Below are 24,429 nucleotides of genomic sequence, written 5' to 3'. Positions count from 1 at the left end.
AGGGGCTGGAGGTGATGCCAGGCTCGTGTTAGGAGGGAATAGGATTCGTTGGTGCACTTTAGGTGGAAGAAGGGATGCACAGGGGAAAAGGCTGGCTCCTGTTCCTCAGGTCTGTGGTTTTAAGCAAAGAGATTGTTAAGAAGAGATTAGCTAAGCTGATGAAGATTGAGGCTACAGCTCTGCGATGACATTTTCTTTTCTTTCTTTCTCTCTTCTCCAGGTGTCAGTGAGTCAGAAGTATCACTTCTTGGATGTGTTCCCTAAAATAACATGCAGGTCTCCCAAAGAGGTGCTAGAAATGGAACTTGGGAGCCATTCTGGGGACGTTTCAGACGTGGGAATGGACAAGGAGGAATTCTGCAGCGAGGCTTTCCAGAGACCCTTCCAGTACCTGAAGAGGTTTCACCAGGGCTGTGACCTGGACTCGTTCTGGTACGAGGAGCTCTCTGTGGAAGGCAGCCCTGCGGAATGTCTGCAGCTCTTCCTCCTGCACTGCGGGGTCATGGACCCCTCCTGGGCAGAGCTCCGCAACTTCACCTGGTTCCTCAACATCCAGCTGGGAGACTGCGAGGCTTCTGTCTTCTGCAACCCTAACTTTGTCCGGGACACTTTGAATGGTTTCAAGAACTTTGTGGTTGGCTTCATGATTTTAATGGCGCGGGATTTTGCCACGCCCTCCCTGAACATTTCTGACCAGAGTTCGGGAAGGAAATCCTCCCACCTGGAGAACGTGGCAGAGGAAGATCTGCTTCCCTTCCGCATCAGGAAGAAGTGGGAGTCGGAGCCTCATCCTTACCTGTTTTTCAACGAGGATCGCACGTCCATGACCTTCATTGGTTTCCACTTCCAGCAGGTCGGGAATCGCATCAACGCCATCAATCCCCTGAACGGCAACGTCATCAAGCAGGACATCATGACCCCCCAGCTGTACCAGGGCTTGTTAGCCCAGAGGGTTCCCTTCGACGAGCACTTCGACCAGCTGCCCCGTCTCCAGAAGCTCGAGAAGCTCTGCATGGTGCTGGGGATCCCCTGGCTGTTTGACCCCGACGAGACGTACGAGCTCACCACGGACAACGTGCTGAAAATCTTGGCCATCGAGATGCGCTTCCGCTGCAACATCCCGGTGGTCATCATGGGGGAGACGGGCTGTGGGAAAACCAGGCTGGTGAAGTTCCTGTGCCAGTTACACCGCCGCTTGATAGACGTGGAGAACATGAAGCTGGTCAAGGTTCACGGCGGCACCACCGCAGAGATGATCTACGCCAGGGTCAGAGAGGCAGAAGCCCTGGCTAAATCCAACAAGGAGCAGCACGGCTTGGACACCGTCCTGTTTTTCGACGAGGCCAACACGACGGAGGCCGTGAGCAGCATCAAGGAGGTTCTGTGCGACCGCACGGTGCAGGGGAAGCCCTTGGCCTCTGGCTCTGGCCTGAGGATCATCGCTGCCTGCAATCCCTACCGCAAACACACGGACAGGATGATCCAGCGCCTGGAGCTGGCCGGGCTGGGCTACAGGGTCAAAGCTGACGACAGCAGGGAGAGGCTGGGCTCCATCCCCTTGAGGCAGCTCGTCTACCGGGTGCACGCGCTCCCTCCCAGCATGATCCCCCTGGTGTGGGACTTCGGGCAGCTCCACAACAGCGCTGAGAAGCTCTACATCCAGCAGATCGTGCAGCGCGTGGCCGAGCAGCTGCCCATGAAGGACGAGGTGAAGACGGTCACGGAGGTGCTCTTTGTCTCCCAGCAGTACATGAGGCAGAGGGATGATGAGTGCAGCTTCGTCAGCCTGCGGGACGTGGAGCGCTGCATGGAGGTGTTCAAGTGGTTCTACAGGCACAGCCACCTGCTGCTGAGGGAGCTGGAAAAGTACCTGGCCGAGAGGAAAGCTCCCAAGGGCAGCGGTGACAGAAACGGTGTCATCTGGTCCTTGGTGCTGGCGGTGGGGGTCTGCTACCACGCGTCCCTGGAGAGGAAGGAGCCCTACAGGACTGCCATCAGCCAGGTCCTCCCAAAGCCTTACGACACCCAGAAAAAGATTTTGGAAGAAATCTCCCTGATGCAGGACTTGTTCCTGAGTGGGGTGCCACTCCGGGATACCATAGCGAGGAACTTGGCCTTGAAGGAAAATGTTTTCATGATGGTCATCTGCATTGAGCTGAAAATCCCTCTTTTTCTCGTTGGGAAGCCTGGGAGCTCCAAATCCTTGGCAAAAACCATCGTGGCCGATGCCATGCAGGGCCAAGCAGCTCATTCTGATCTGTTCAAGGACCTGAAGCAGATCCATCTCGTGTCTTTTCAGTGCAGCCCCCTCTCCACTCCAGAGGGAATCATAGGCACTTTCAAGCACTGTGCTCGATTCCAGGAAGGGAAGAACTTGGAGGAGTACGTGTCAGTGGTGGTTTTGGATGAGATTGGGCTGGCAGAAGACTCTCCCAAAATGCCCTTGAAGACTTTGCATCCACTTTTGGAGGACGGCTGCATAGATGACGTCCCTCTTCCTCACAAAAAGGTTGGCTTCATCGGGATTTCCAACTGGGCTTTGGACCCTGCCAAGATGAACCGAGGCATCTTTGTGTCCCGTGGGGACCCCAGCAGAGAGGAGCTCATCGAGAGCGCAAAGGGCATTTGCTGCTCGGCACGAGGGGCTTTGCAGAAGGTCGAGCAGTATTTCCATCACTTTGCAGATGCCTACGAAAGCATTTGCAAGGCCCAGGACAGGGAGTTCTTTGGCCTGCGTGACTACTACAGCCTCATAAAGATGTTTTTTGCCTTGGCTAAGAGCTCCAAAGACGAGCCCACGCCTCAGGACATCGCCGCGGTGGTTCTCCGTAACTTCGGCGGCAAAGATGATGTCAATGCCTTGGAGATATTCACTTCCAAGTTGCTAGAGAAAGGGGAGATAGATGCTCGTGACATCAGCAGGATAGAGCTGATCCGACAGAACATTTACAGCAGCTCTGAGGAGGGGGACTGCAGGTACCTGCTCGTGTTGACCGAGAACTACGCGGCGCTGCAGATCCTCCAGCAGGTCTTTTTCACCGCCCGCCAGCAGCCAGAAATCATCTTCGGCTCCAGTTTTCCCAAAGACCAAGAATACACCCAGATATGCAGGAACATCAACCGAGTGAAGGTCTGCATGGAAACCGGCCAGACTGTCGTGCTGCTCAACCTGCAGAACCTCTACGAGAGCCTCTACGACGCCCTCAACCAGTACTACGTCTACCTGGCCGGGCAGAAATACGTGGACCTGGGGCTGGGCACCCACCGCGTGAAGTGCCGGGTGCACCCCAAATTCCGCCTGATCGTCATCGAGGAGAAGGACGTGGTGTACAAGCACTTCCCCATCCCGCTCATCAACCGCCTGGAGAAGCACTACCTGGACATCAGCACGGTGCTGAACAAGGGGCAGCGGGAGGCCGTGCGGGAGCTGCAGCGCTGGGCGCGGGACTTTGCGGCGGCCAGCGCCGAGGAGCACTTCATCAGCCAGCAGCAGCAGCATGGCCCCGCCGACGTCTTCGTGGGCTACCACGGCAATGCCTGCGCCTCGCTGGTGCTGCAGGCGGTGCAGAGCCTGGGCCCGGGCCCCGAGATGCTGCCCCAGGTGATGGAGCAGGCGCGCCTGGCCCTGCTGGGCTGTGCCACCCCCGACGCCGTGATCCGGCACTGCGGCTCCGTGGGGGTGTTCATGGCGCACTCGCTGGCGCGCACCTACTTCAGGGAGCAGCAGCACACGTCCTTTGCTGACTTCCTGGGGGCCCATGTGTGTGTGGGGGACAGGCCACGGACAGCCTTCACTGAGGTGAGTGGGGTGTTCCCAATCCCAAACCCCTGAGCTGTGCTCAGCTTGGATTGGGGTGTTCCCAAACCCAAACCCCTGAGCCGTGCTCAGCTTGGATTGGGGTGTTCCCAAACCCAAACCCCTGAGCCGTGCTCAGCTTGGATTGGGGTGTTCCCAATCCCAAACCCCTGAGCTGTGCTCAGCTCACTTTGGGGTGTTCCCAATCCCAGACCCCTGAGCCGTGTTCAGCTCAGTCTGGGGTCTTCCCCAACCCCCTGAGCTGTGTTCAGCTTGTTTTGGGGTGCTTCCAAACCCCCTGAGCCATGCTTGGCTCACTTCAGGGTGTTCCCAAACCCTCTGCACCATGCTCAGCTCAGTCTGGGATGCTCCCCAACCTCCTGAGCTGTGCTCAGCTCGGTTTGGGGTCCTCCCAAACCCCATGAGCTGTGCTCAGCGCAGTCTGGGGTGCTCCCAAACCCTCTGAGCCATGCTCAGCTCAGCCTGGGATGCTCCCAAACCCCCTGAACCTCTCAGCTCTGCCCTCCAGCGTGGCACTGCCTGTGTGCACCTCTTGCCTGGGCGCTCAGAGGTGCTGGCACAGGAATGTTGATTTTGGGGTGCAGCCCTGCCCTGTGGCAGCACAGCTGGGTCTGAGCTGCATTGCTGCCCTTTTGTGCCCAGGTCACCACCTTCTCACGGCTGCTCACCAGTGCTGACGCTGCCTGCCTGGAGAGGGAGGTGCAGGGCAAGGCCCAGAGGCCCCAGATCCTGTTCCTGCAGCAGTTTGACACCGAGTACTCCTTCCTGAAGGGCATCCGGTGAGTCTGAGTGTTTTCCTGCGTGGAACAGGCTCTCAGCTGTGTGGAGGGTGCGTGGGCAGAGCATTTGGAGTGGCACATATGGAAAAGGGAGAGTGGGCTGGCTCAGGACAAACCTCATCAGCTCCATCACATGAGATGGGATTTGGTGTTTGTCTCTCTCCTCCTGCAGCAGCCAAAGCTAATGTGGAGTGACTGGTCCTGTGGTCTTTAATGTTTGATCTTTACACTTAGTGACTTCTGTTTTCGCTCTTCAGGGATTTCCTGCATGCTACTTCAGGAAATAAAGTCCTCATTATTCAGACAGACTTTGAGGATGGCTCTCAGGATGCCCAGCTCGTCGCCTCAGCCAAGTGAGTTGGGTGTGGGGTGGTTCAGTTCTGCATGGCCACTCCTCACTCTGGTTACTGGTGCTGTTCAGGGATCTCACGCTCAGGAATGTGCCGTCCTTTATTCTGTAGCAGAATTAATCTAAATGCACTGATTCCATTTCAGATAACCCATAACCCAAGTTAAAATGAGCTAAACTGGGTCAAATGAGCAGGTAATCCCCTCTGAAGTGTGAGTTCTGGCCACTGGCTGCAGAAATCCTGAAGATCTGAGGGTCAAGGGATAATTCAGGGCCCAGCTGGAGGTGGCAGCTCAGCACCACAGCTGGGAGGAAGGAGTGGGAGTCACCTGTGTCTGTTCTGGGAGAAGAAATGTGTCCTCTGAGGAAAGACCTGTGACCCTGTGTCTGCCTTTGCTCTTTGCTGCAGGTACACTGTCGTTAATGAGATCAACAAGGTGGACCTGGGGGAAGCCTCTGTCTTTGTTTACTTCATCACAAAGCTCTCCAGGCTGGAAGGAGGAACATCCTACGTGGGATTCCAGGGAGGTGGGTGTGCCCTTCTGTCCCTCCTCACTCTTCAGCTGCCTTCAGGCAATCCTTTCTCTTGCTCACTGTTCCTTTAAATGAGGAGAGCCTGGGCTCAGTGTGTCCTCTCTGGAGCAGGTGCTGATGTGTTCAGCAAGGTTCCTCTGGGTCTGGGGGCTTCTGGGGGGCTCAGAGCCTTGGAGCTGTCAGGCAGGGACATGTACAGCAGCAGGTTCTGAGGGCATTGTGCTTTCCCTTCCTCCAGTGAGAGCTAGTGAGCTCTGAACATGAGCCCAGGTAATTCTGGGGGGGCTCTGTGCAAGGACCAGCTGCAGGCTGGGGATGATCCTCACTGCTCTCTCCTGCAGGGCTGTGGCAGTCGGTGCACATTGACGACCTGCGCAGGTCCAAGGACATGATCTCTGACCTGACAGCCCTGCAGAACCTCACCATCAGCCAGGTGTTCTCTGAGCAGCCAAGTGAAGGCACAGGTGAGCTGTGTGCTGGGGAAAGGGGGACCTGTGGTCCTGCAGGAACTGATGCCTGGCACAGCAGATCTGGTGACTTAACCCTGCTCAGCATCTGGTTTTGGGGGGTCACCACATGGCTCCCAACTTGTATTTAATTCATTACTATGACTTCAGGTGATCAAGCAAGTCAATTTGGTATTTTTCCCTTTGCTTTTTGACAGAAATGTGGCATTTGCACTGCTCAGAGCCTGAGTGCTCTGTCCCAGCACAGGAGGCAGCAGATGCTGCGTGGCAAACACCACTGACAAGGGTCTTTCTTTCCCCTCAGCTTTCTCATGCTCTTTCCTTTCACCACACTGCCTGACAGGAGCCAGGGAGAGCTTAAGGCATTAGCTCAGTGTCACATTTCCAGCTCTTGCTGCATGAAGCCTGACAGCCCAAGCAGCTGTGGCTGTTTGAGAGGTGAACCTCAGCTACTCATGCAGGTGCTAATGGATCTCTGACAGATGTTCTGCTGCTCTGGGATGCACTTGCTAAAATAAACTGATAAAATAAAAAATCTGACTGATGCAGGAGTGTGCTGCTGCTTTCTAATAAAAATTCTACCCCTTAGCTGCAGCTCTGCCTGTCAATGGAGAAGCACAGGAGGAAGAGATGGAGGTTGAAACAGCAGTGCCAGAAGCAGAGCACCATGAGGTCAGTTTGGAGTTTTGTTTGGCTCTCTGCTCTGTCTTCCATGCTGCAATCCACCTTTTGTGTCCCCTTCACTTGAAACCCATCAGCAGTATTTGCATTGTCAATGTCACTGCTCAGACACGAGTTCCTCCTCCCCACTGCCCAGGAAAAATCAACATCACTAGAGGAATAAACCATTCTGAGGACTCTGTAATTCCTTATCGTTTCATCCTTCTGATTTTTGAAAATCAGCTTTAAGAGTTTCTGTTGCCTTTCTCGGCCTGGAGGTGGGAGTGTGGTCCTGAGCCTCACTCCAGCTGTGTGCTCTGAGGTGGAACTGGAGCTGCCTGAGGCCTTGGCTGTGCTGCAGCCACATTCACACTGCCCTGTGTGCCCTGACGTGCCCAGCACCAGGGACAGGTGGCATTTCCCAGGAAGGACAGATTCTCCCTGGTCACGTTGATTATTTCCATTTCTTTCCTCAAACTGCTGAATCCTGCCCCTGCATGAATCTTAACTCAGCACAAATCCTGTGTCGTGGGCTGGTTTGAAAGGGCCACAGGAGCTGTATCATGTTCTTTACAGCAAAAGAAGTGAGAAGTGCAGCATGAGGGAAGCTGGGAACAGGGATGCCAGGCAACAGTTCCCTTTGAGGGAGCACTGTAAACCTCCTAAGGGAGTGTGCTGGGGACAGGAGGGCCCCTCCAGGGGAATGACTTTGTTTTCCTGGCAGGGTGAGATCCTGGACACCACCGTGCTGCTGAGGACCTGTGTGCAGAGTGCTGTGGGGATGCTGCGGGACCAGAATGAGGACCTGAGTCGAAGCAGGAGGAGAATTGAGATTCTGCTTGGCCTTTTCTCCAAAGAGGATGAGCTGAAAGGTGTGAGCTGCAGGGAGGGTCCTGGACATCTGGGGACCACCACAGCATGGCAGGGCACTGGGGGTCCAAAGGTCCTTGCAGTGGTGCATTCCCAAGGGTGTGTGTCCATGTTCCAGTGTGTTGGTGGGTGTAGGGCTTTTCTGCTGTTCAGGTGGTGGCTTTTTCTCTGGCTGTGCTGGCTGGTTTTTCCCCCAGTTGGCCAATTATTGAAACAACTGTCAAATGCTGTGCTTGGTGGGATATTTGTGTCCAAGCTAATAGAAGAGAAAACACAAGTTCCCTGTTGTTTTGTAGCCTCTTTCCTGAAGATAACCAAGGCTCGTATCTCCAGCCTGTTGAAGAAGCAAGAAGAAAATTCCCTCCACCCAAAAAACTGGGTTCTTCGGGAGGCTTCCAACCTCAGTGCCCTGCAGGAGGCAGGAACCTTCAGGTGAGGACAGCAGCACTGCCTGGTCCCCTGCAGCCTTCCAGGAGGAGCCTGCCAGCAGAGTCAGCAGCTTTGCGTGATCTGAACGTTGGCAGTGTCAGCCTCCAGTCTGTGCTGGAAACTCTCTGAGGGCAATTCTGGCCTGTCCTGGGGAAGGGGAGTTAGAGCTGAAGGGGCTGTGCTGGGGGAGGAATGCACAGTGCTGGAGTGGAACAGTGGGATTGCAGGTGAGCCAGGAGTGAGAGAAGTGCAGGGTTTTTTGTTAGTGATATTTTTTCCCATAAAGGCAGCATTAGGATTCTGTCACATGCAAATGTCAGCAGTTACTCAGGACAGGCACCTCCTGTTGTGCTGATGTTGTTGCTCACATTCCCTCTGGGTCTCTCCATCTCTCTCTCCCCAAGGCACACCCTGTGGAAGCGAGTCCAGAAGGTGGTCACTCCCTTCCTGGCTCTCCTGATCAGTGTCATGGACAGGAATGGCAACCTGGAGCTGCTGGCCAGGCCAGGAGAAAAGTGGGTGACAAAGCTGTGGATGTTCATCTTCAGTGATGCCAAATTCCTGAGTGTCCCTCCTGCTGTGGGGAAGAACAGGTGAGCCTGGGGCAGAGCAGGGGCTGGGCTGGGCTGGGCTGGGCTGGGCTGGGCTGGGCTGGGCTGGGCTGGGCTGGGCTGGCAGCACTGGGAGCACTGGGAGCAGCCCAGCACTGCCTGTAACCCCCCCAGGCAGAGGGATGGTGTTTGTTGGCTGCTCCACCAGGGCACTGCTCACACTTCAGTCTGTTCTTCCTGCCTGGCCCCCAGTGCTCCTGGGCTTTGTTCCTGGGCTTTGCTCCCTGGTCCTTGGAGTGTTCCCCCTCCTTCCCCAGCCCCTGCAGTGTGTGCTGCCAGCACAGCCTGCCCAGGGAGTGCTGGCTGGGGAAAGGCCAGGGCTCCACAGCTGCCAGGGTGAGCCATGGCAGAGTCCTGCAGTTCCCTCCCCTCCCAGGGCTCAGTTGCTTTCTGCAGCCTCTCACCTCTGTTGTCTGCACTCTGCTTCCCAGGCAAAAGCTCAGTGCATTAATGATCTTTTAACCCCCCCCCAGCTCTCAGCCAGAGATAATCCTGGTGCAGAACAACATGATGGTGTCTGCTGATGCTGGGAATGAGATGCCTTTCAGCTGGAGGATAAAGGAGTACCTGGAGGAGATGTGGCTGGAGGCTCAGTACATCCAAAACACTGAAGGTGAGAGCCTGGCTTCAGCATCTCCCTCCACTGCCCTGTGAGCTCTGGTTTGTCACTGCTGTGCCCCTCCTGTCACTGGAGTCACCTTCAGTGAATCCCACTGTGCTCCTGTGAGCCAGCAGAGTTCTGTGCAGGCAGCTTTTCTTTGTTCTTCTCACCATTCATCTTTCTCACCTATTCTGTGCCCTTGCATTCAAAATGCTGTGGAGCAGCCAAGAGTTAATGACAAGGTGAGATTCCAGAAATAAGACACCAGTGCTGGGCTGACAAGGCCTGGCCTGAGTCCCTCCTCAGTGCCCTGGATGAGGGGAGTGCTGGATGCATCAGTGATTAATGAGGTGTCAGTGTCTCTAGGATAGATGCTGTGTCAAAGCCAGCTTCCTCCCCACATCCAGCTTTTCTCTGCATCCTCATTTTCCAGGCCACGCTGAGAAGTTTGTGGAATACTTCCAGAAAACTGCCCTGGGCAAATTCATCTCTGCTCTGACTGAGGAGGAAAGGCAGATGCTCTTCCAGTGCTACATCACAGACTTCATTGTCCTGACCATCGGTGTGTCCTCCCAGGAGGAGCTGCAGGTCGGTGCCTGGAGCAGGGGCTGGGAGCCCTTTGGGTGGGGAGAGGAGGGTGATGCCTGTGAGTGTGTCCTTGTGAATCAATCCTGCCTTGGGGAAAACACCCCTCTGGGACAGCCCAACAGCAGGGGAACCCAGCACAGGTCACTGGACACTGAGGGGCTGCTGGAGTTTATCAGAGAGGCACCACCTGTATAAATCGACACACTTAAGGCTGTCTTTGTAGGGAAGTGATTCTCATCTTCCAGAGAATTTTGCCATGATTTCCAGTGCAAAATGAATTACAAAAGTTACTTTCTTTGGTTTTGTCTGTCTGTCCCCCCTGCAGTGTCTGCGTGCAGCATTCCTGTCCTGTGTTGAGGAGTGGGTGGCAGAGTCCCCCTGGAGAGAGGAGCGGGTGCCCTCCCTGCCCTGGGCCCACCTGGCACACAACCAGTTCAAGAGCCGCCTGCAGAACTTCTCCAGGATCCTGGCTGTGCACCCCAGTGTCACTGCCTTCCTCCTGAGGCACCAGGGGCACAGAGCTCCACCCTCAGAGATGGTAAAGTCACTTTGTGCCCCTCAGCCCTGGCAGGGAGCTCTGTCTGCACTGAATTAGCTGCTCTTCAGTCTCCTCTGGATTTCAGTGACAGCAGAGGGGGAAACACAGGCTCAGGTTCCTCAAAACTGGGAATGATCTGCTGTGTTGTTATTGCTACAAGCAGCTTTTAAAATAGTTTGCCCTGCTTTTGCATTAGTTAATAGGACATGCTAACGAGCCAAGCCACAAACATGAGAAGTGCAGAGGTTAAGAGAACCCAGTAGGATGTTATTCAGTAGAACATGTGCTGTAACAAACCACACTGAGAGCCCATAAATAATTCTGAAATGCAGCGTTGTGCTAACCTTGGCCCTGTGTGTGTGTGCAGGTCCTGGACGTGCTGGCTGCCATGGTGTGTGCTGAGGAGCTGGAGAGCCAGGTGCAGACAGCCCGCCCTGAGCTCTGGCTGCAGAGGGTGAAGAACCTCCACATGCCCATTGAATTCCTGTGCAAAGAGAAGGGTGCCCAGCGCAGGGGGAGCCGCTGCCATCAGCTGCTGAAGGAGCTCAAGTAGGTGCCAAGGGCTGCTCACAGCCCTGCTCTTTGCCTGGTGGTTCACTGGGCCATTGGAGCAGCCTGAAGCTGTTCTGGTGCTGCTTTTCTGGGGCTTTGCAAACCTTTCCAGGTTCCTGCTGGGCTCAATTACAAACCAAGCACCAAGAGCCACGTTTTTTTTCCCCTCATCTCCTGCAGGTTCTCTCTCTAAATCTGGCAGTATCATCTGGTGCATTCCATCTGGGTTCAGGGGTTATTTAAAACTCTCCTCAGGTTCCTGTTACCCAGCAGTGTCTCCCCATTTCATCCTCCCTGCATAAGGGCTCAAGAGATGGGGAATTTCACTGCATCTCGTGTTTTGGAAGAAAGCCCAGAGCGCTACCCCAGTTTCTCACAAACCTTGTTTAGTTTATTTGAAGTGAAGGAATTGTAGCTAATTGTGATTGGTATTTTAAAAATCTTTTGCCATAGCAGTTAGAGGCGTGGGAAAGGTGTGTGCAATGGTGCTGGTCCTGCTGCAGTGCTGCCTCCAGGCCAGGCCCCTGAGCCCCCTGGGTTAGGTGGTGGAAAGTGTTCTGTCCTTGACAAAAACCCCTCTGGAAAGCCAAAGGGGGGAGTGCAGGGATGCTGTGGAGGGGAGCAGTGGGGGCCTGGTTGCTGCTCTCAGCTGCCCTGCTGTGCTGCCATCCTGCTGTCCTCCCCCAGGGCCTGCTGGAGCCGTGTCTTTGCCATGGCACTCTTTGTGGAGCACGTCCTGCTCGGCATCCACGCCGTGATGCCAGAGTTTGAGACTTTAGTGAGAAAATACACTTTGCTTCTTGCCAAGGTGAGCACAGCTGTGACTTCACCTCTTCCCTCTTCTGCTGATCGTGGGGATTCTGGTCTCAGGTGCTGTAGCTGAGTCGGTGGGCTTTGTCCTTTCCCTCTGCAGTGTTTCCAGAACGATTCAGACATGAAGTCTCATCCAACCTTTGCTGCAGTGATGACAGTGCTGTGCGAGTGCAAGAACGAGGTCAGCAGAAGGATCTACAGGTACTGACACTGGGACAGGCTGCAGGGGCCAGCAGGGACATTGCCTGTGTTGCCAGCACACTTCTGGCAGTGCTGCACGGGGTGTAGGGAAAGCCAGAGGAGGAGCAATGACCCTGTTTGGTTCTGCACCCTGAGCTGAGCAGTGAGCCAGCCTGTGTTGCATTGTCTGCTCTTGTCTGGCTGCAGCTGAACATCTTGGTCGAGGCTTTTGGGGAGGCAGCATGGGAGCAGCTGTGTTTATTGAGGTTTCTGCATTCCAGGCATGGTCTGGAGCCGTGTCCCATCTGCCTGGGAGAGCCAAAGGACCCCGTCTGCCTGCCCTGCAACCACGTGTTCTGCCACAAGTGCATCAGCCTGTGGCTGGTGCCAGCCCAGATGCACTGTCCCTACTGCAGGGTTGCCGTGGAGGATGTGGAGTTAACTGTCTCTGAGGAGCTCAGGTACTCCAGCCACCCTCTCCAAGGTGGGAGCCTTGGGTGGGGAGGCTTTGTCAGGGAATTCTCAATTCTCAACACAAGCAGAGTGGGGGGTGAACTCTGCTTCATCCCTCTGGAACTGAACAGGTCCTGTCTGTTCTGTAGTTTCAAAAAAGGGGAAACCTGCCTTGGCCTCTGTAAAAACGTGCAAATCATAGAAAGGTTTGGGTTGGAAGGGGCCTCAAGGATCATCTCATCGGGAAGGTGGAAAAATATCTCCCTTTTGGCCTGTGTGTGCTGCATTCCTCCCTGGCTGAGGGGGGTCTGTGTTTGCCTTTGCCCCTCCCAGAGCTGCCATAGCACGGAACGCCCTGTTCCGGCAGAGGTGCAATAATTTCTTCATCGACGTGGTCACCACCATGTGCTTCAAGGACAACGAGCCCCCCGACCCCGAGGTGATCCAGAGCCTCCTGGACCTGCTCTTTGTTCACAGAAACCTCGTGAGAGACTCAGGTGAGCTCCCTGACACTCAGTCTCACAGAGCTGGATCTGTCACCACCCTCTCTCCCCTGCCAAACCTGTCCTCCCCGTGTCTCCACAGCCCACCCTGCTGTCTACACAAAGCTGCTGTCCCCGTTTAATGATGAGGTGGATGAAACTCCCATCATCCGCTCCGTGATGCTGAAGCTGCTCCTCAAGTACAGGTGAGCACGTTCAGCTGAGGGAGGTGAGGCCAGGGCCAGGTTCAGCTCTGTTTCCCATCAAACTGATCCCGTAGTTCTCCTCACCTCCACGGGTTTTATTGAATTTGAATCCCTTTGCATTAGTCATGGCACTTGGCTGTCTTGCATGGAGCTGGTGGTGCAGTGTGAGCAGCCTGTGCAGGGTTTACCTGGCTGTTCCTCACTCACCTGTGCTGCCTGGGAGCTGCAAGGTGCCTCAGCAGTTGCTCTGATCTAGGTCAGCAAAGCAGAGCTCCTCATTCACGGAGATTTAATCAGGACAGGACTGATCCTGTGTCTGCTCCACAGCCTCCCTTTGCAGGCAGAGCACAAAAGCCCCTTCTCAGGTGTCACCACCTCCTAAATCAGATGGTTTTTGCCCTGGGAGTGCTCACTGAGCCCTGCTGATGATCAAAGCCCAGCTCAGAGGGTGAAGGGATGAAGCCAAATGGCCCAACAGCTTTTCCATCTTGCAGCTGGACCCAGAGGGACCCCAGCTGTCCCAGGCCATGTCTGGGGGCTCTGCTGGGGATTTAGGGCAGGGGCAGCCCTGTCAGCATGGCAGCTCTGTCAGGGAGTGTCTCTCTCTCCTGCAGTTTCAATGAAGTGAAAGATGATGTGCAGCGTTACCTGTCCCAGGTGGAGCACAACCAGCTCCTAGAGAAAAAGGACAAGAAAGAGCTCTACTTGCTTTTTGTCAACTGCTTGGAGGTAAGAGCTGGGCCATGAAACTGGTGCACTTTCAGGAGTAAAAGAAATCAAAACCAGAAATTTTTCTGCAATTCTGGGCACGTTTCTTGTGTATATGACTATTTTTCCAACTAGAAAGCCCAAAAGGAGTTGATATCAAATCACCTGGTCAGGAATGAGCCTTGCTTTTGAAGGAAAGACTTGTGTATCTTTGCAATGTTACATAAATTCTTTCCCTTGGTCAAATGTCTGAGTGTTAAAACTGAAACTCCAGCACAGGAGTGCAGCAAACAGGGCCCTTCTCATGGCACAGCCCACTGCTGCACTGCCTTCTTGTCTCCACAGACACTTAAATTATTGTGCAGAACTTAAACCATTATGCCTTTTGGATTGTTCCCTTTCCTCCCATTTCATAACTTTCACGACTTTGGACAATTTGAAACAAATGTGACAGCAGGGGAGAGGTTTCATTACTTATACTTATTTCTAAAGTGACTTTCAGTTAAAAATCACCGTTTGTGTTCTTGCTAAGGACAGACAGGTAGAGCTTGGAGTCTTGGAACATGGAATGTGTGTTATTCACAGCCTGCTCATGGTTCTTGCTCAGCTCCCAGCTTGGGGAATGTGGGACAGCTGGGGCACATCCTAAAAATGCTGTTGGGTGACACGGCAGAGGTTTAGGATCAGGGGACAATGGCAGTGGGGTGGAGGCTGCAGGGATGGTTTGTTGTGCTCATGGCAGGGGTGGGTTTGGAGGCGGCAGGGGTGGTTTAGAGGCTGCAGGGGTGGTTTGGAGGCTGCAGGGATGGTTTGCTGTGCTCGTGGCAGCCCTGGGGACACAGAGGTGGCTGAGTGAGGTGGCTCTGCCTCTCACCAGCCTTCCGGCTTCTCTCTAGGATTCCATGTGTGAAAAGTCAGAGGACAGCCTGGGATATGGGCATGGAACCAGCCTGCCTGAGGACAGAGCCTTTCCAGAGAACTACCTCCCAGGCAGCAGCAGAGGGGCCCCTCAGGAATCCTCTGTGGAATACCTGCAGGCCGTGGCCAAGGTGCGCCTGTGCCTGGGCAGGGCTGCAGAGCTGATCTTCGACCTGCAGCAGCACACCAGTGAGTCTGATTGTCCCGTGCCAGGGGGAAATGCTGGGTGCAGGGCAGGTGGGCTGGGCACTGTCAGTGCTCTGTGCTCTGCAGGGACCTGTCTTGGTGCCTGGCAAAGAACAAAACCAGCAACTCCTTTTTTTCCTTGGGGGTGTCAGTCAGTGTCTGTGCCCTGAACCAGGTGTTACAAGTGCTCTGTAACTGGGAGCAAGGCTGTGCTGCTGACCCCACTGTGGTTATATGGCAGTTACACCTGTGCAAGGAGATTTCTTTTATCCCCCTGATGGTAACAATGAGATTTATTTAGAGCCCACTAAATTGAACTTTAAAGCATAAATGCTGCTTCAGACCCAGGGCTGCTGTAAGGGTTTATTGTTTTATATGAATGAGAGCTCTGCACAGCTAGAAGGGATTAAGAGTTTATATTGATGAATTTATGTCTTCCCTGTCTAAGAAATGAATCATTGTCTGAAATCTGGCTGAGGAAATGCTCCAGACAACACCTGAGGAAAGGAGGGCTCTGAAGTTCTTCTGTGTAATGCACAGTACTAATAAAGGGACTTAGTGCTACAGCTGGGGCAGACAGAGAAGTTTTACCAGGTGAAATGTGCTTTTTTTGCCTCTTTGTTTTAACCTCTTTTTTCCCTTGCAGAGCCAGAGCAGATGAAGGAGAAGCAGCGTTACCTGAAGAAGGTGGAGGAGTTCTGCAGCCAGGCCAGGAACGACTGGCACTGTGTGTACCTGGTCAGGAGGATTGCCAGCCAGCACGGGATGGAATTTGCTCAGAGGCTGGTCACGGAGCCACGCTTCAGATGGGTGTTCCCAGCAGAAATTCTGCAACAGGTACACAAGAGGCATCTCCTGGTGGTGCTTCTGGTCTCCTCTTTTCTGCCCTTTGTGCTGCTTTGGGGTGTTCTTACTGTTGTGTGGCTCCTGGGGGATAGGCCAGAGTGGCAGTGGCTGGGAGGTGACTTGTCCTGGCAGCACCTGTGGGTGGCCACGGCTGCTCTGGGGAGGCTGAAACACCCCAATGCTTGGGAGGAAGAGGAGATCCTGCCTCCTCCAGCTGGGATATTGTCCCCAGTGCTGTGCATGGCTGTCCCCTGGCAGGTGCAGCACAGCCAGGCCAACCCCATGGACCCGTTCCTGGTGTGCGGGGAGCGGTACCGGGCCCTGCGCGACGCCGCGGGACAAGTCATGATGGAGGGCACGGCCCAGGGGCTGCTCCAGGCCCAGGTACAGCCCTCTCCTCCCTCCACGCTCCCCTGCTGGCCTTGGGATGGCTCCAGCTCTCTTGTGTCCCTGTGGGCAGTGTCTGTTCCCAGGGAGGCACCTGGGAGCCTTTGCTGGGAGGTCACTTGGGCTTGTGCTCGAGTTTCTTCACTTTCCCACCTGCACATCCCATCAGTGTGGCTGGGGCAGCTCTGGACTGTTCCCTGCCACATCCTTGGTTCTCCCCCAGGCCTCCAGCAGCCCCCCAGCTCTGGAATCTGCCTACCTGCTCCTGGCCATCTTCCGGGAGGTCACTGCCCTGTACGGTGCCAGGGATCCCAGCCTTCACCCCAAGCAGCAGGTAGGACACTCCCCTCTGGCAGCTTGTGACAAACCTGCCTCCTGGGTGAGGGTGAAGGGGATCTGAGTCAGTGGTGGAGGAGCTTTTGCTCCTGTGCCCCAGCCAGGAGAATGGCCCGAGCTGAGCAGGCTGGGGAGGTTTTTGGAGCAGAGTAACCCAGTGTGGGAAGCAGCTGCCAGTGCTCTTCCCTTGGGCGGGCAGTATCCTGATGCCTTTAGCTCTTTCACATTTGTGCTTTCAGCAAACAGAGGCAATCACTGAGTTCATCCAGAGTTCCCAAGTGCTGAATTCCCCTGAGCTGCAGCAGTTTGCACTTGCCCTGGTGAGGAACAGCCTGCCCAGCCTGGCCATGCAGCCCCAGGGCTGCAGCCAGCACAGAGCCCTGGTGGAGATGGGTGTGCACATGGCTGCTGTGCTGCTCTGTGGGCACAGCCCTGTCCTGGTGCCCCTCAGGAACCTGGCCTTCCAGCCACACAGCATGCAGGTGAGCTCCTGTGCACTTCAGCACATCCCTGCACACTCCCTGTGCCTGCTGGATCCTCTGCTGGACCTTCCTCGCTGTGTGAAACACTGAGGAGTGATTATTTCAGTGCTGGGGGGTGATTATTTCAGTCCCTGCACACTCCCTGTGCCTGCTGGATCCTCTGCTGGACCTTCCTCAATAGCAATGCTCCACCTCGCTGTGTGAAACACTGGGGAGTGATTATTTCAGTGCTGGGGGTTTAATTAGCACCACACCAAGCTCTGGCCTGGTATCTTTTCAAGGCAGCTCTCCATCCTGAGCAGTATGAATGTACTGAATATACATATTGCTGATATTTGGGTGAGCAAGGCTGGGAGCAGCTGGCAGCTCACACTGTGCTGCCCTCCCTGCTCAGAGAGCACTGGTTCCTCAGTCAGGGGGAGGGAGCTGCTGCTCTGCTACTCCTGGTTACCAAAGTGCAAGGGAACGTGCTGGTAACACACCAGGGGGCATCAGCAGTGCAGTGCAGGATGTCTGCAGAGTGCACATGCAAGTCTTAACAATACTGACAGTTCCAAGAGTGGATTTTCAAAGGTGGATTTGAAAATCTGCATCTGTGTCACCTGCCTGACCTCCGCTCTCAGATGTCTCTGGTTCCCCAGTGAGAACCAGGGGGTGAGCGCCACAGGACAGAGCTGACTCACAGATCCATTTGTGACTCTTTTTTCCCTTTCCCTCCTCAGCACTCGTTCCTGCCCACGATGCCCCAGGACATCGTGGCTCAGGCCAGGAGCTGGGAGGTGATGCGTGGTCTGCAGTGGTATGGTGAGTGCTGCTGCCTGCCTGGGGAAGGAATTCCTTGGCTTTGGAGAATGGAACAGCTCCAAATGTGAGGACAAACCCTCCTCAGCACGAGTTATCCGTGGTAAACCTGGATTTGCAGTGACAGTTTGTGTGGGTGATGCACCAAAGGACATCCAGTGCTGTTGAGTCTGCAGCTGTTCACAGAGCTTGAGGGGGCACAAAGGCAACACAAACAGGGTGTGAGAGGAGAGCTCTGCCACCTTCCTGGCCAGCTTTGTCTCTGCTTCCCACAGCTGGACCTTCCTGCAGCTGGGAATGGGGAGTGGGGGCACTCCTGCCCTCAGCAGCAGAATCTGCCAGGCTTTGATTCCTTCTTTCCCAAGGAGGAGCAGCACTGAAAAGTTCCTTGGCTTCCTGTGTGGGCCTGTCAGGGCTTTTGATTAGATCTTGAAGCAAATTTCTTGCTCCAGGGTGATGGTCCCAGGGAAAGGGAATATAACAGGGGCTTTATAAATCTGTCTCAGAACACTGTCCTGTTTGTTTCTCTCTTCACAGTGTGTCCCAATGGCCACCCCTGCACTGTGGGAGAGGTAAGAATTTGAGACTGGTGGGTATTTAAGCAGAAAAAGTTCTCAACAATAAAACTGTTTTATTTTGTTTGCTGGTTTTAATGTTCTAATGCGCAGAGTTCCACTTCCAAACTCGGTATTATTGATCATTTTTTCATTGTAATGTAAAATTTAGAATACCCCCAGCATTTATATGAGATTGAGAAACATCAGGCAGAGGCCTGGTCTGTAGCAGGGTTTGAATTAACCACTTACACTTTGGATTTTTGTTTCTCTGCTGGAGAAAGCTCTGGAATTCAGTGTTGTCCTGTTGCTTTTCCCAGTGTGGGCGCCCCATGGAAATGAGCACCTGTCCTGACTGCCACGTCCGCATTGGAGGCCAGAACCACGTCCCCGTGCAGGGCTTCCAGTCTGTCAGGTGTGCTTTCCTTCTGTGCCTCTGCAGTGCTGAATTATGTAGGATTTGCCTGTGGTGCCTTCAAAGGCCACAGGTACCAACCACTCCATGCTGCTCTCTGGAAGGTGTAAGGAAGGGATGCCCAATAAAGAGTAATCCAGACAGCAGAACCGGAGAAATTTGCTTTTTTGTGGCATTTGAAGGCATTATGGGTCAAAAAGGCATTGCTGGGTATCAGAGATGTCCTGTGTGTGGTGTTTGTCAAGGCAGAAAAGAATCATCTATGCACTTTTTCTACAGTAATCATGAAGACAGAACTCAGACTGGCCACGTTCTCGGAGGTGTTCAGCACAGAAGAACACTGGGACTGTCTGACCGGGGCGTGTCCCCCGTGGCCTTTGTGCTGCTCCGTTTGCTCACCCACCTGTCCATGCTGCTGGGAGCCTCCAGAGACCCTCAGGTACCTTCCAAAAATGCTTCCAGAGTGATCACACAAAATGAAGGGAAACCTTTGTATGCTGCTGGTCCTTTTCATCATATTGCCAAGTGAGCAGGGCAGTCTGTCAGGATGCAAGACCCAAATTCCCTCCCTCCTTGCCCAGGGGGGATTTTGGTTAATTCCTGCACTTCCACCCAGCCCTGCTTTGGGGGCCCAGGTGGCAGAAATCCCACAGGTGGGGGTGGCAGGACTGAGCTCTGTGTGCCTTGTGCTTCCCTGGCTGTTTGTGGCCGTGCTCAACTCTTGCCTTTGTTGTCTTTAGTCCCTGGGAGGGATGATCAAGCCGAGAGTGGATGACGTGGTGAGCTTCCTGCAGCAGCACGTCCGGGAGGACTTGGCACAGCTGACCAAGATTTTGGGGAAGGGTGTGGATGACACTGTGAACATCGTTCACCTCGTGCTCAGCAGCCTCCTGCAGGCCCCCCAGCAGCAGCCAGGCCAGTGTAAGAAAAGCCAGATGCCCTACCACACCTGGGGCTGTGTTTGAAGGGCTCCTTTGCTGAGAAACCCCCTCCAACAGCAGCTGAGCTGGAGCTGGAGAGGAAAACAGAGAGTTTGAAGCTTGGGAGGGAAGAATGGTTGGCTGTTTGCTTCTTGCAGCGTGGGGTTTACAAGGTTTGGTGCAGTCAATAGCTCTGAAAATGAATTATTGACAAAATAACATCATGACGGATGGGCAGAGCTTGCAGGGCTGCTCTCCCAGCACAGCAGCTCGTGCTGGGTGCAGTCCCAGTTCTGTGCTGCCTCTCAGGGACTCCCAGAAGTTCTCTGGATGGCACAGTGGGGTTCACAATGGGATCTGGAGTCACAGAGGCATTTATGTGTAAACACCTCAAATCTGGAGTGTGGGACAGCAGCAGTCAGTGTTCCAAGCTTCAGTCTGTCATTGATCAGGGTCTGACCTTGGACAATCTGTTCAATGTCTCTGGGGTTATGGAGGAGTTGTATAAATTACAGGAGTTGTATAAATGTCCCCATCATTCACATGAATGACTGGCTGAAGCTCCTGGAAACCTGGATCACTGTGTGATCTTTGGGTGTCACTCTGCAGCTGGACCAAGATACTCAGTTAACTTCTAGGACCTGTCAATCTGAGCTTTCTTTTCACTGAAATAGTGCAGATGTAAGGGGTGAAATATTCCTGTTGCAGGGGTGGTGCAGTTTGATGTCCTCTCCACCAAGGAGAAGAGAAACCAATGGGAAGATGTTGTTGCAAACACAATTATTGTTCCTGAATTGAAGGTGAGAAATCTGCTGTACAGGGTCAGTAGCTGAGCAGTTCAAAATCCCCTGGAGATCTGATGGGGTGTAATATCTGTGCTGCACTTTTCACCTGGCTATTCCTAAAGCCAACCCATCCATGGCACAGGTGCAGGTTAAGGATTAGCCACCTTTATTCTGCCTGGGGAAATGGGAGTCTGACCCTGGAGTTGTTCTATAGCTGGAAAAGCAGAGATGGCTTAGCTCAGTTGAAGATATTCCACAATATCCAATAATTTTTTTTTTCATTTTTTTTAATGCAGGATTTGGATAAAAAGCTTCAGAAGTTAAACAGACAGATACAAGAGGATGAGAGAATCTCTTCCAACCCCATAGTGAAAATAGTGTATGGGGACCCAGGTGCATTCCTGTCCCAGCTGCCTGGGGACAGCCACATCCACCACTCCAAGATGTGGAGCTGCCGCAAGAGGGTCTCGGTGGAGAACCTGGGCCATGTTGTGCAGCAGAAAAACGCCAAGGACACTGTCCCTCTCCTCTGGAAGTTCCTGCACAGGGTGAGGGATGAGAGCCTGGGATTGCCCAGGATAAACCACACTGGGATTATCCAGTTTATTTAGTCTCGGTACTTGCTGTGATCTTGAGAATGAACATAGAGATACTGTTGTCTTTTAAATATTTAAGAAGTAATTCCATAAAGGTTTTCCCAACTGGTTTGTCCAAGCACAGCCTGACCCACAGGTTCCCTTTCCTCTTCCAGGAAACTGAGCTGAGGCTGGTGAAATTCCTACCAGAGATTCTGGCCCTGCAGAGAGACTTGGTGAGGCAATTCCAGAACACTGCAGAGGTCAAACACTGCTCCATCAGGGAATTCCTCAGGGAGCCCCACTCAGGTGAGGAGACTCTGCCAAAATTGTAATTAATGAAACAGAAAGTGCTGGATTGTCCAGTTGAAACTGAAGGGGAAAACTCACCTTTTCCTTTGAACTCTCACACAAATGAACCGGAGACCTGGATAGGGTTGGAAAAGTTATCAGATGACTTTAAAGGGAATGAAGTACAGGAGATTTTTTATGAGGGGTGGGAGCTCTGTGCAGTGGTGCTGGTGGCATTTTAAGCTCAGCCCTAGAGCAGGGCTTGCCTAAAGAGTGGAATAAATGTCCTTCCCTTCCTTTCATGAAGGTTGTGGCAACTCCTTCAATTGTATTTAAGTACAATTAGTGATGTTCTTAATTTAAGTACCTATGGAAAAGTACATAAAGGTCATGCAGAATCAGACCAAGGGTCAATCCATCCTTGTGGCCTGGGCCAGGGGCAGACAATAATGGAAAAATAACAAACCAAGTAAATGACCCCATTTGATACCTTTGGAAAGGTGTTTGGTGTCTGTTTAGTCTCTTGAGCAGTTGCCTGGAGTTCAGTGGTGTGCTCTGCAGATCCCTGTATTGGAGAGTTTCACCAGGAAAAGGTGTCTCATGGATTTATCTTTCTGTTGTTCCTCAGATGTGATGAGGGACCTGCTAGAGAGGAGAGTGAATGTGTTTCTGTCTGTCTGGAACAAGCTGAGAAGCTCCCTGGACACCAATGGTGAGCAGCTTCTTTCCCAGCCCTGCTCCTTGTTCCTCCCATCACTGATGCTGAGGCATATCCTCAAAAATGAGCTTGGCCATTGAACTTTAAGAATCTAGGTGCAAGGGGAAGAATTTATTTCCCTGTTGTAGTATTCTCACCTGAACTTTTCCCCTTTCTCACCTGAACTTGTTTCCTTTTGTGCTTGTCCCTAACGCCGAAAGCTCCAGGCTTGGTACCTCCTCCTGCCCTGGCTCAGCCTGGGCCGGCCCTGGGCTCCTCAAACACACTCCTGTCTGTATTCCAGGAGAAATCAAGCTGCCTAAAGGCTACTGTGATGCCGAGCTGAGCCTGGACAGCAGGCTGGAGGTGCTGCTGCCACGCAGGCAGGGGCTGGGGCTGTGCTCCACGGCCCTGGCCAGTTACCTCATCGGGCTGCACAACGACTTGGTGCACTCAGTCAACAGGCACATCAAGGAGGATGACAGGTGTGCTGCCCTTCCACTCCTGGGGCTCTGCTGCTCCCTCTCCAGCAGCTTTCCCTGCTCCACAGAGCCCCTTTGCTCCCTGCAGGTACCTGATCAGCCCCTCGGAAGTGGCCGAGCTGCACTTGATCAGTTACGAGGTGGAGAAGGACCTGATCCCTCTGATCCTGTCCAACTGCCAGTACAGCATGGAGAAGGGAGGGGAGACCCTGCAGGACTTTGATCTGGAGAGGATCCAGCAGCAAGTGATCAGCAAGTTCCTGCAGGGGAAGCCACTCATCACGCTGACGGTAGGGACAGGGGCAGGGGCTGTCCCAGGAAGGCACTGGGAGCAGAATTCCAGAGCTTTTCCCATCCACTGCTTTCTGTCCTGACAGGGAATCCCCACCCTGGTGTACAGACACGACCGCAACTACGAGCAGCTGTTCAGTGATGTCAGGAATAAGCTGGAGCAGGTGGGTTTGTGCGCTGCAGGAAGCAGAGCAAGCATGAAATCTCTGCTTTTCCAAGGGTTTTCTGTCCCTTGCCTTGTCCATCCAAAGGCTTTCCTGCTGATTTCTCAGCATGCCTTGGCTACGTGCAGTCTGTGCTGTCAGTCAGGATTTCTAAAGGAAAAGGAGAAGGTTCAGCATTTCAGTTTCCTAAATCTGGGGCTCTGTTTTCTTCCGTGACTTGAGCAATTTGAAGAGAAAAAGAAATGGCTCTAAAATAACATTAACTGTAACTCCATGGTTTTCAGAGTGCTCTGCCCAGTTCTGTGATGAACATGATCAGTGGGGAGCTGCAGTCCTACAGTGATGTGTGTGATGCCCTGGCCCTCACTGACATCACCCTGGGCTTCCTGGCCATGGCTGGTGAGAATCCTGACATGCTGCTGACTGAATACATCGAGCAGGTTCTGCAGATGGGTGATCAGACAAACCCCCACGTGCTGCAGGTGAGTCCTGAGGGCAAAGCTCAGCTTCTCACAGGATGAAATCTGCCCTGGTTCCTGCTGAGTGGATTGTCCAGTTGATAGCAAAGGGGAAAACTCACCTTTTCCTTTGAACTCTCACCCAAATGAGCTGGAGACATGGATAGGGTTGGAAAAGCTACCAGATGACTTTAAAGGGGTGTCACTGTCCCACTGCCTGTCGTGATGCCAAAAACTGGGTTATTGAGGGTTCCACCCAGGCTGAGGGGCTGGATGAGCTCCGTGCTGAGCTCTCTCAGGCCAGGCCAGGCTCCAAGGACACTCCTCACACCCACAGCTGTCCTTGTCTTGCAGGCCCTCAGGCGGTGCCAGCTCAGGCACAGCATGGCCCTGTGGCAGTTCCTGTGTGCCCACAAATCCGAGCAGCTGCTGCGCCTTGGGAGGGTAAGGACCCCCAGATCCTCTGCCTGACTCCTTCTGCCCTGCCCTGCTCTTCCTGCAACTGCTCAAGTGTGTCTTTGGCTTTTCTTCTCCCCTCGCTGCATTTTTTAGGATCCTTTTGCAGATGTCAGCCCAGACTACAAAGAAGAGCTCATCCCAGAGCTTGCCAAGCTCCTGCACACCTTCCTGGTGCACTCCAGGCTGGAAACCTTCCTGCAGGAGCTGCATGAAATGATCATCCTGAAGCTGAGACGTGTCCAAGCTGTGGAGGAATTCAGACCCGGCTGGAGGTAGGAGTTACACACCCAAACCCACCAGAGTTGTTGTTAACTGAGGCTTCTCTGCCTCTGAGCAGGCACAAATGGGAGCAGCTCCCTTGGCACAGGCATGTCCCGGGGGACACAGCCCAACCAGCAGCAGTAGCAATGTCCACGCTCATTTCTGGCAGGCGTCACTCCCCTCTCACACAGCCTCTCTTGGGGACACTGCTGAGCACTCCAGGAGCTCCTGTCCAGGGCACAAACACAAGCGCTTCTGCAGGCACTTGGATAAAATAATGAATAACAGAATCACAAACTCATTTTAAAAAATCCAAGTTCATCAAGGCCAGCATTCAGAGATGGGCACACTCAGCTCTGCACAGGCACAGCTCTTCCCCAGAGCTCAACCTTGATGTGCTCTGTGCCTCCAACTGGCTGTTTCACCCTTCTCACTACACCTACACCTGTCAAATTGTGGATATTGAGTATTTACACCTATTAAA

At 53.6% G+C, this 24,429-nt stretch overlaps 1 protein-coding gene across 1 annotated transcript in view; it reads left to right on the top strand.

The window, feature by feature from the left end:
• RNF213 (ring finger protein 213) overlaps positions 1 to 24,429 on the top strand; it is a 46,197-nt gene that overhangs the window by 21,038 nt on the left and 730 nt on the right. Inside the window, exons 27-65 of the mRNA XM_083874723.1 lie at positions 221 to 3,799; positions 4,460 to 4,596; positions 4,854 to 4,949; positions 5,355 to 5,473; positions 5,821 to 5,943; positions 6,536 to 6,618; positions 7,331 to 7,478; positions 7,773 to 7,908; positions 8,310 to 8,498; positions 8,990 to 9,129; positions 9,551 to 9,705; positions 10,031 to 10,243; positions 10,611 to 10,792; positions 11,483 to 11,603; positions 11,709 to 11,809; positions 12,070 to 12,249; positions 12,575 to 12,738; positions 12,827 to 12,929; positions 13,544 to 13,658; positions 14,534 to 14,744; positions 15,388 to 15,578; positions 15,846 to 15,971; positions 16,198 to 16,308; positions 16,550 to 16,792; positions 17,515 to 17,596; positions 18,131 to 18,165; positions 18,468 to 18,562; positions 18,842 to 19,001; positions 19,303 to 19,483; positions 20,191 to 20,282; positions 20,564 to 20,815; positions 21,019 to 21,151; positions 21,762 to 21,845; positions 22,135 to 22,315; positions 22,401 to 22,602; positions 22,690 to 22,767; positions 23,052 to 23,249; positions 23,580 to 23,669; positions 23,778 to 23,956. Of these exons, the coding sequence (XP_083730849.1) occupies positions 221 to 3,799; positions 4,460 to 4,596; positions 4,854 to 4,949; positions 5,355 to 5,473; positions 5,821 to 5,943; positions 6,536 to 6,618; positions 7,331 to 7,478; positions 7,773 to 7,908; positions 8,310 to 8,498; positions 8,990 to 9,129; positions 9,551 to 9,705; positions 10,031 to 10,243; positions 10,611 to 10,792; positions 11,483 to 11,603; positions 11,709 to 11,809; positions 12,070 to 12,249; positions 12,575 to 12,738; positions 12,827 to 12,929; positions 13,544 to 13,658; positions 14,534 to 14,744; positions 15,388 to 15,578; positions 15,846 to 15,971; positions 16,198 to 16,308; positions 16,550 to 16,792; positions 17,515 to 17,596; positions 18,131 to 18,165; positions 18,468 to 18,562; positions 18,842 to 19,001; positions 19,303 to 19,483; positions 20,191 to 20,282; positions 20,564 to 20,815; positions 21,019 to 21,151; positions 21,762 to 21,845; positions 22,135 to 22,315; positions 22,401 to 22,602; positions 22,690 to 22,767; positions 23,052 to 23,249; positions 23,580 to 23,669; positions 23,778 to 23,956 (9,008 nt within the window). The remainder of the gene's footprint in view (positions 1 to 220; positions 3,800 to 4,459; positions 4,597 to 4,853; positions 4,950 to 5,354; positions 5,474 to 5,820; positions 5,944 to 6,535; positions 6,619 to 7,330; positions 7,479 to 7,772; positions 7,909 to 8,309; positions 8,499 to 8,989; positions 9,130 to 9,550; positions 9,706 to 10,030; positions 10,244 to 10,610; positions 10,793 to 11,482; positions 11,604 to 11,708; positions 11,810 to 12,069; positions 12,250 to 12,574; positions 12,739 to 12,826; positions 12,930 to 13,543; positions 13,659 to 14,533; positions 14,745 to 15,387; positions 15,579 to 15,845; positions 15,972 to 16,197; positions 16,309 to 16,549; positions 16,793 to 17,514; positions 17,597 to 18,130; positions 18,166 to 18,467; positions 18,563 to 18,841; positions 19,002 to 19,302; positions 19,484 to 20,190; positions 20,283 to 20,563; positions 20,816 to 21,018; positions 21,152 to 21,761; positions 21,846 to 22,134; positions 22,316 to 22,400; positions 22,603 to 22,689; positions 22,768 to 23,051; positions 23,250 to 23,579; positions 23,670 to 23,777; positions 23,957 to 24,429) is intronic.

This window comes from Zosterops lateralis (assembly GCF_965231275.1).
Source record: "Zosterops lateralis genome assembly, chromosome: 18".
In the NCBI taxonomy this organism is placed as follows: domain Eukaryota; kingdom Metazoa; phylum Chordata; class Aves; order Passeriformes; family Zosteropidae; genus Zosterops; species Zosterops lateralis.
The sequence above is the reverse complement of the archived record's forward strand: the minus strand, read 5'-3'. Positions and strand labels throughout refer to the sequence as shown.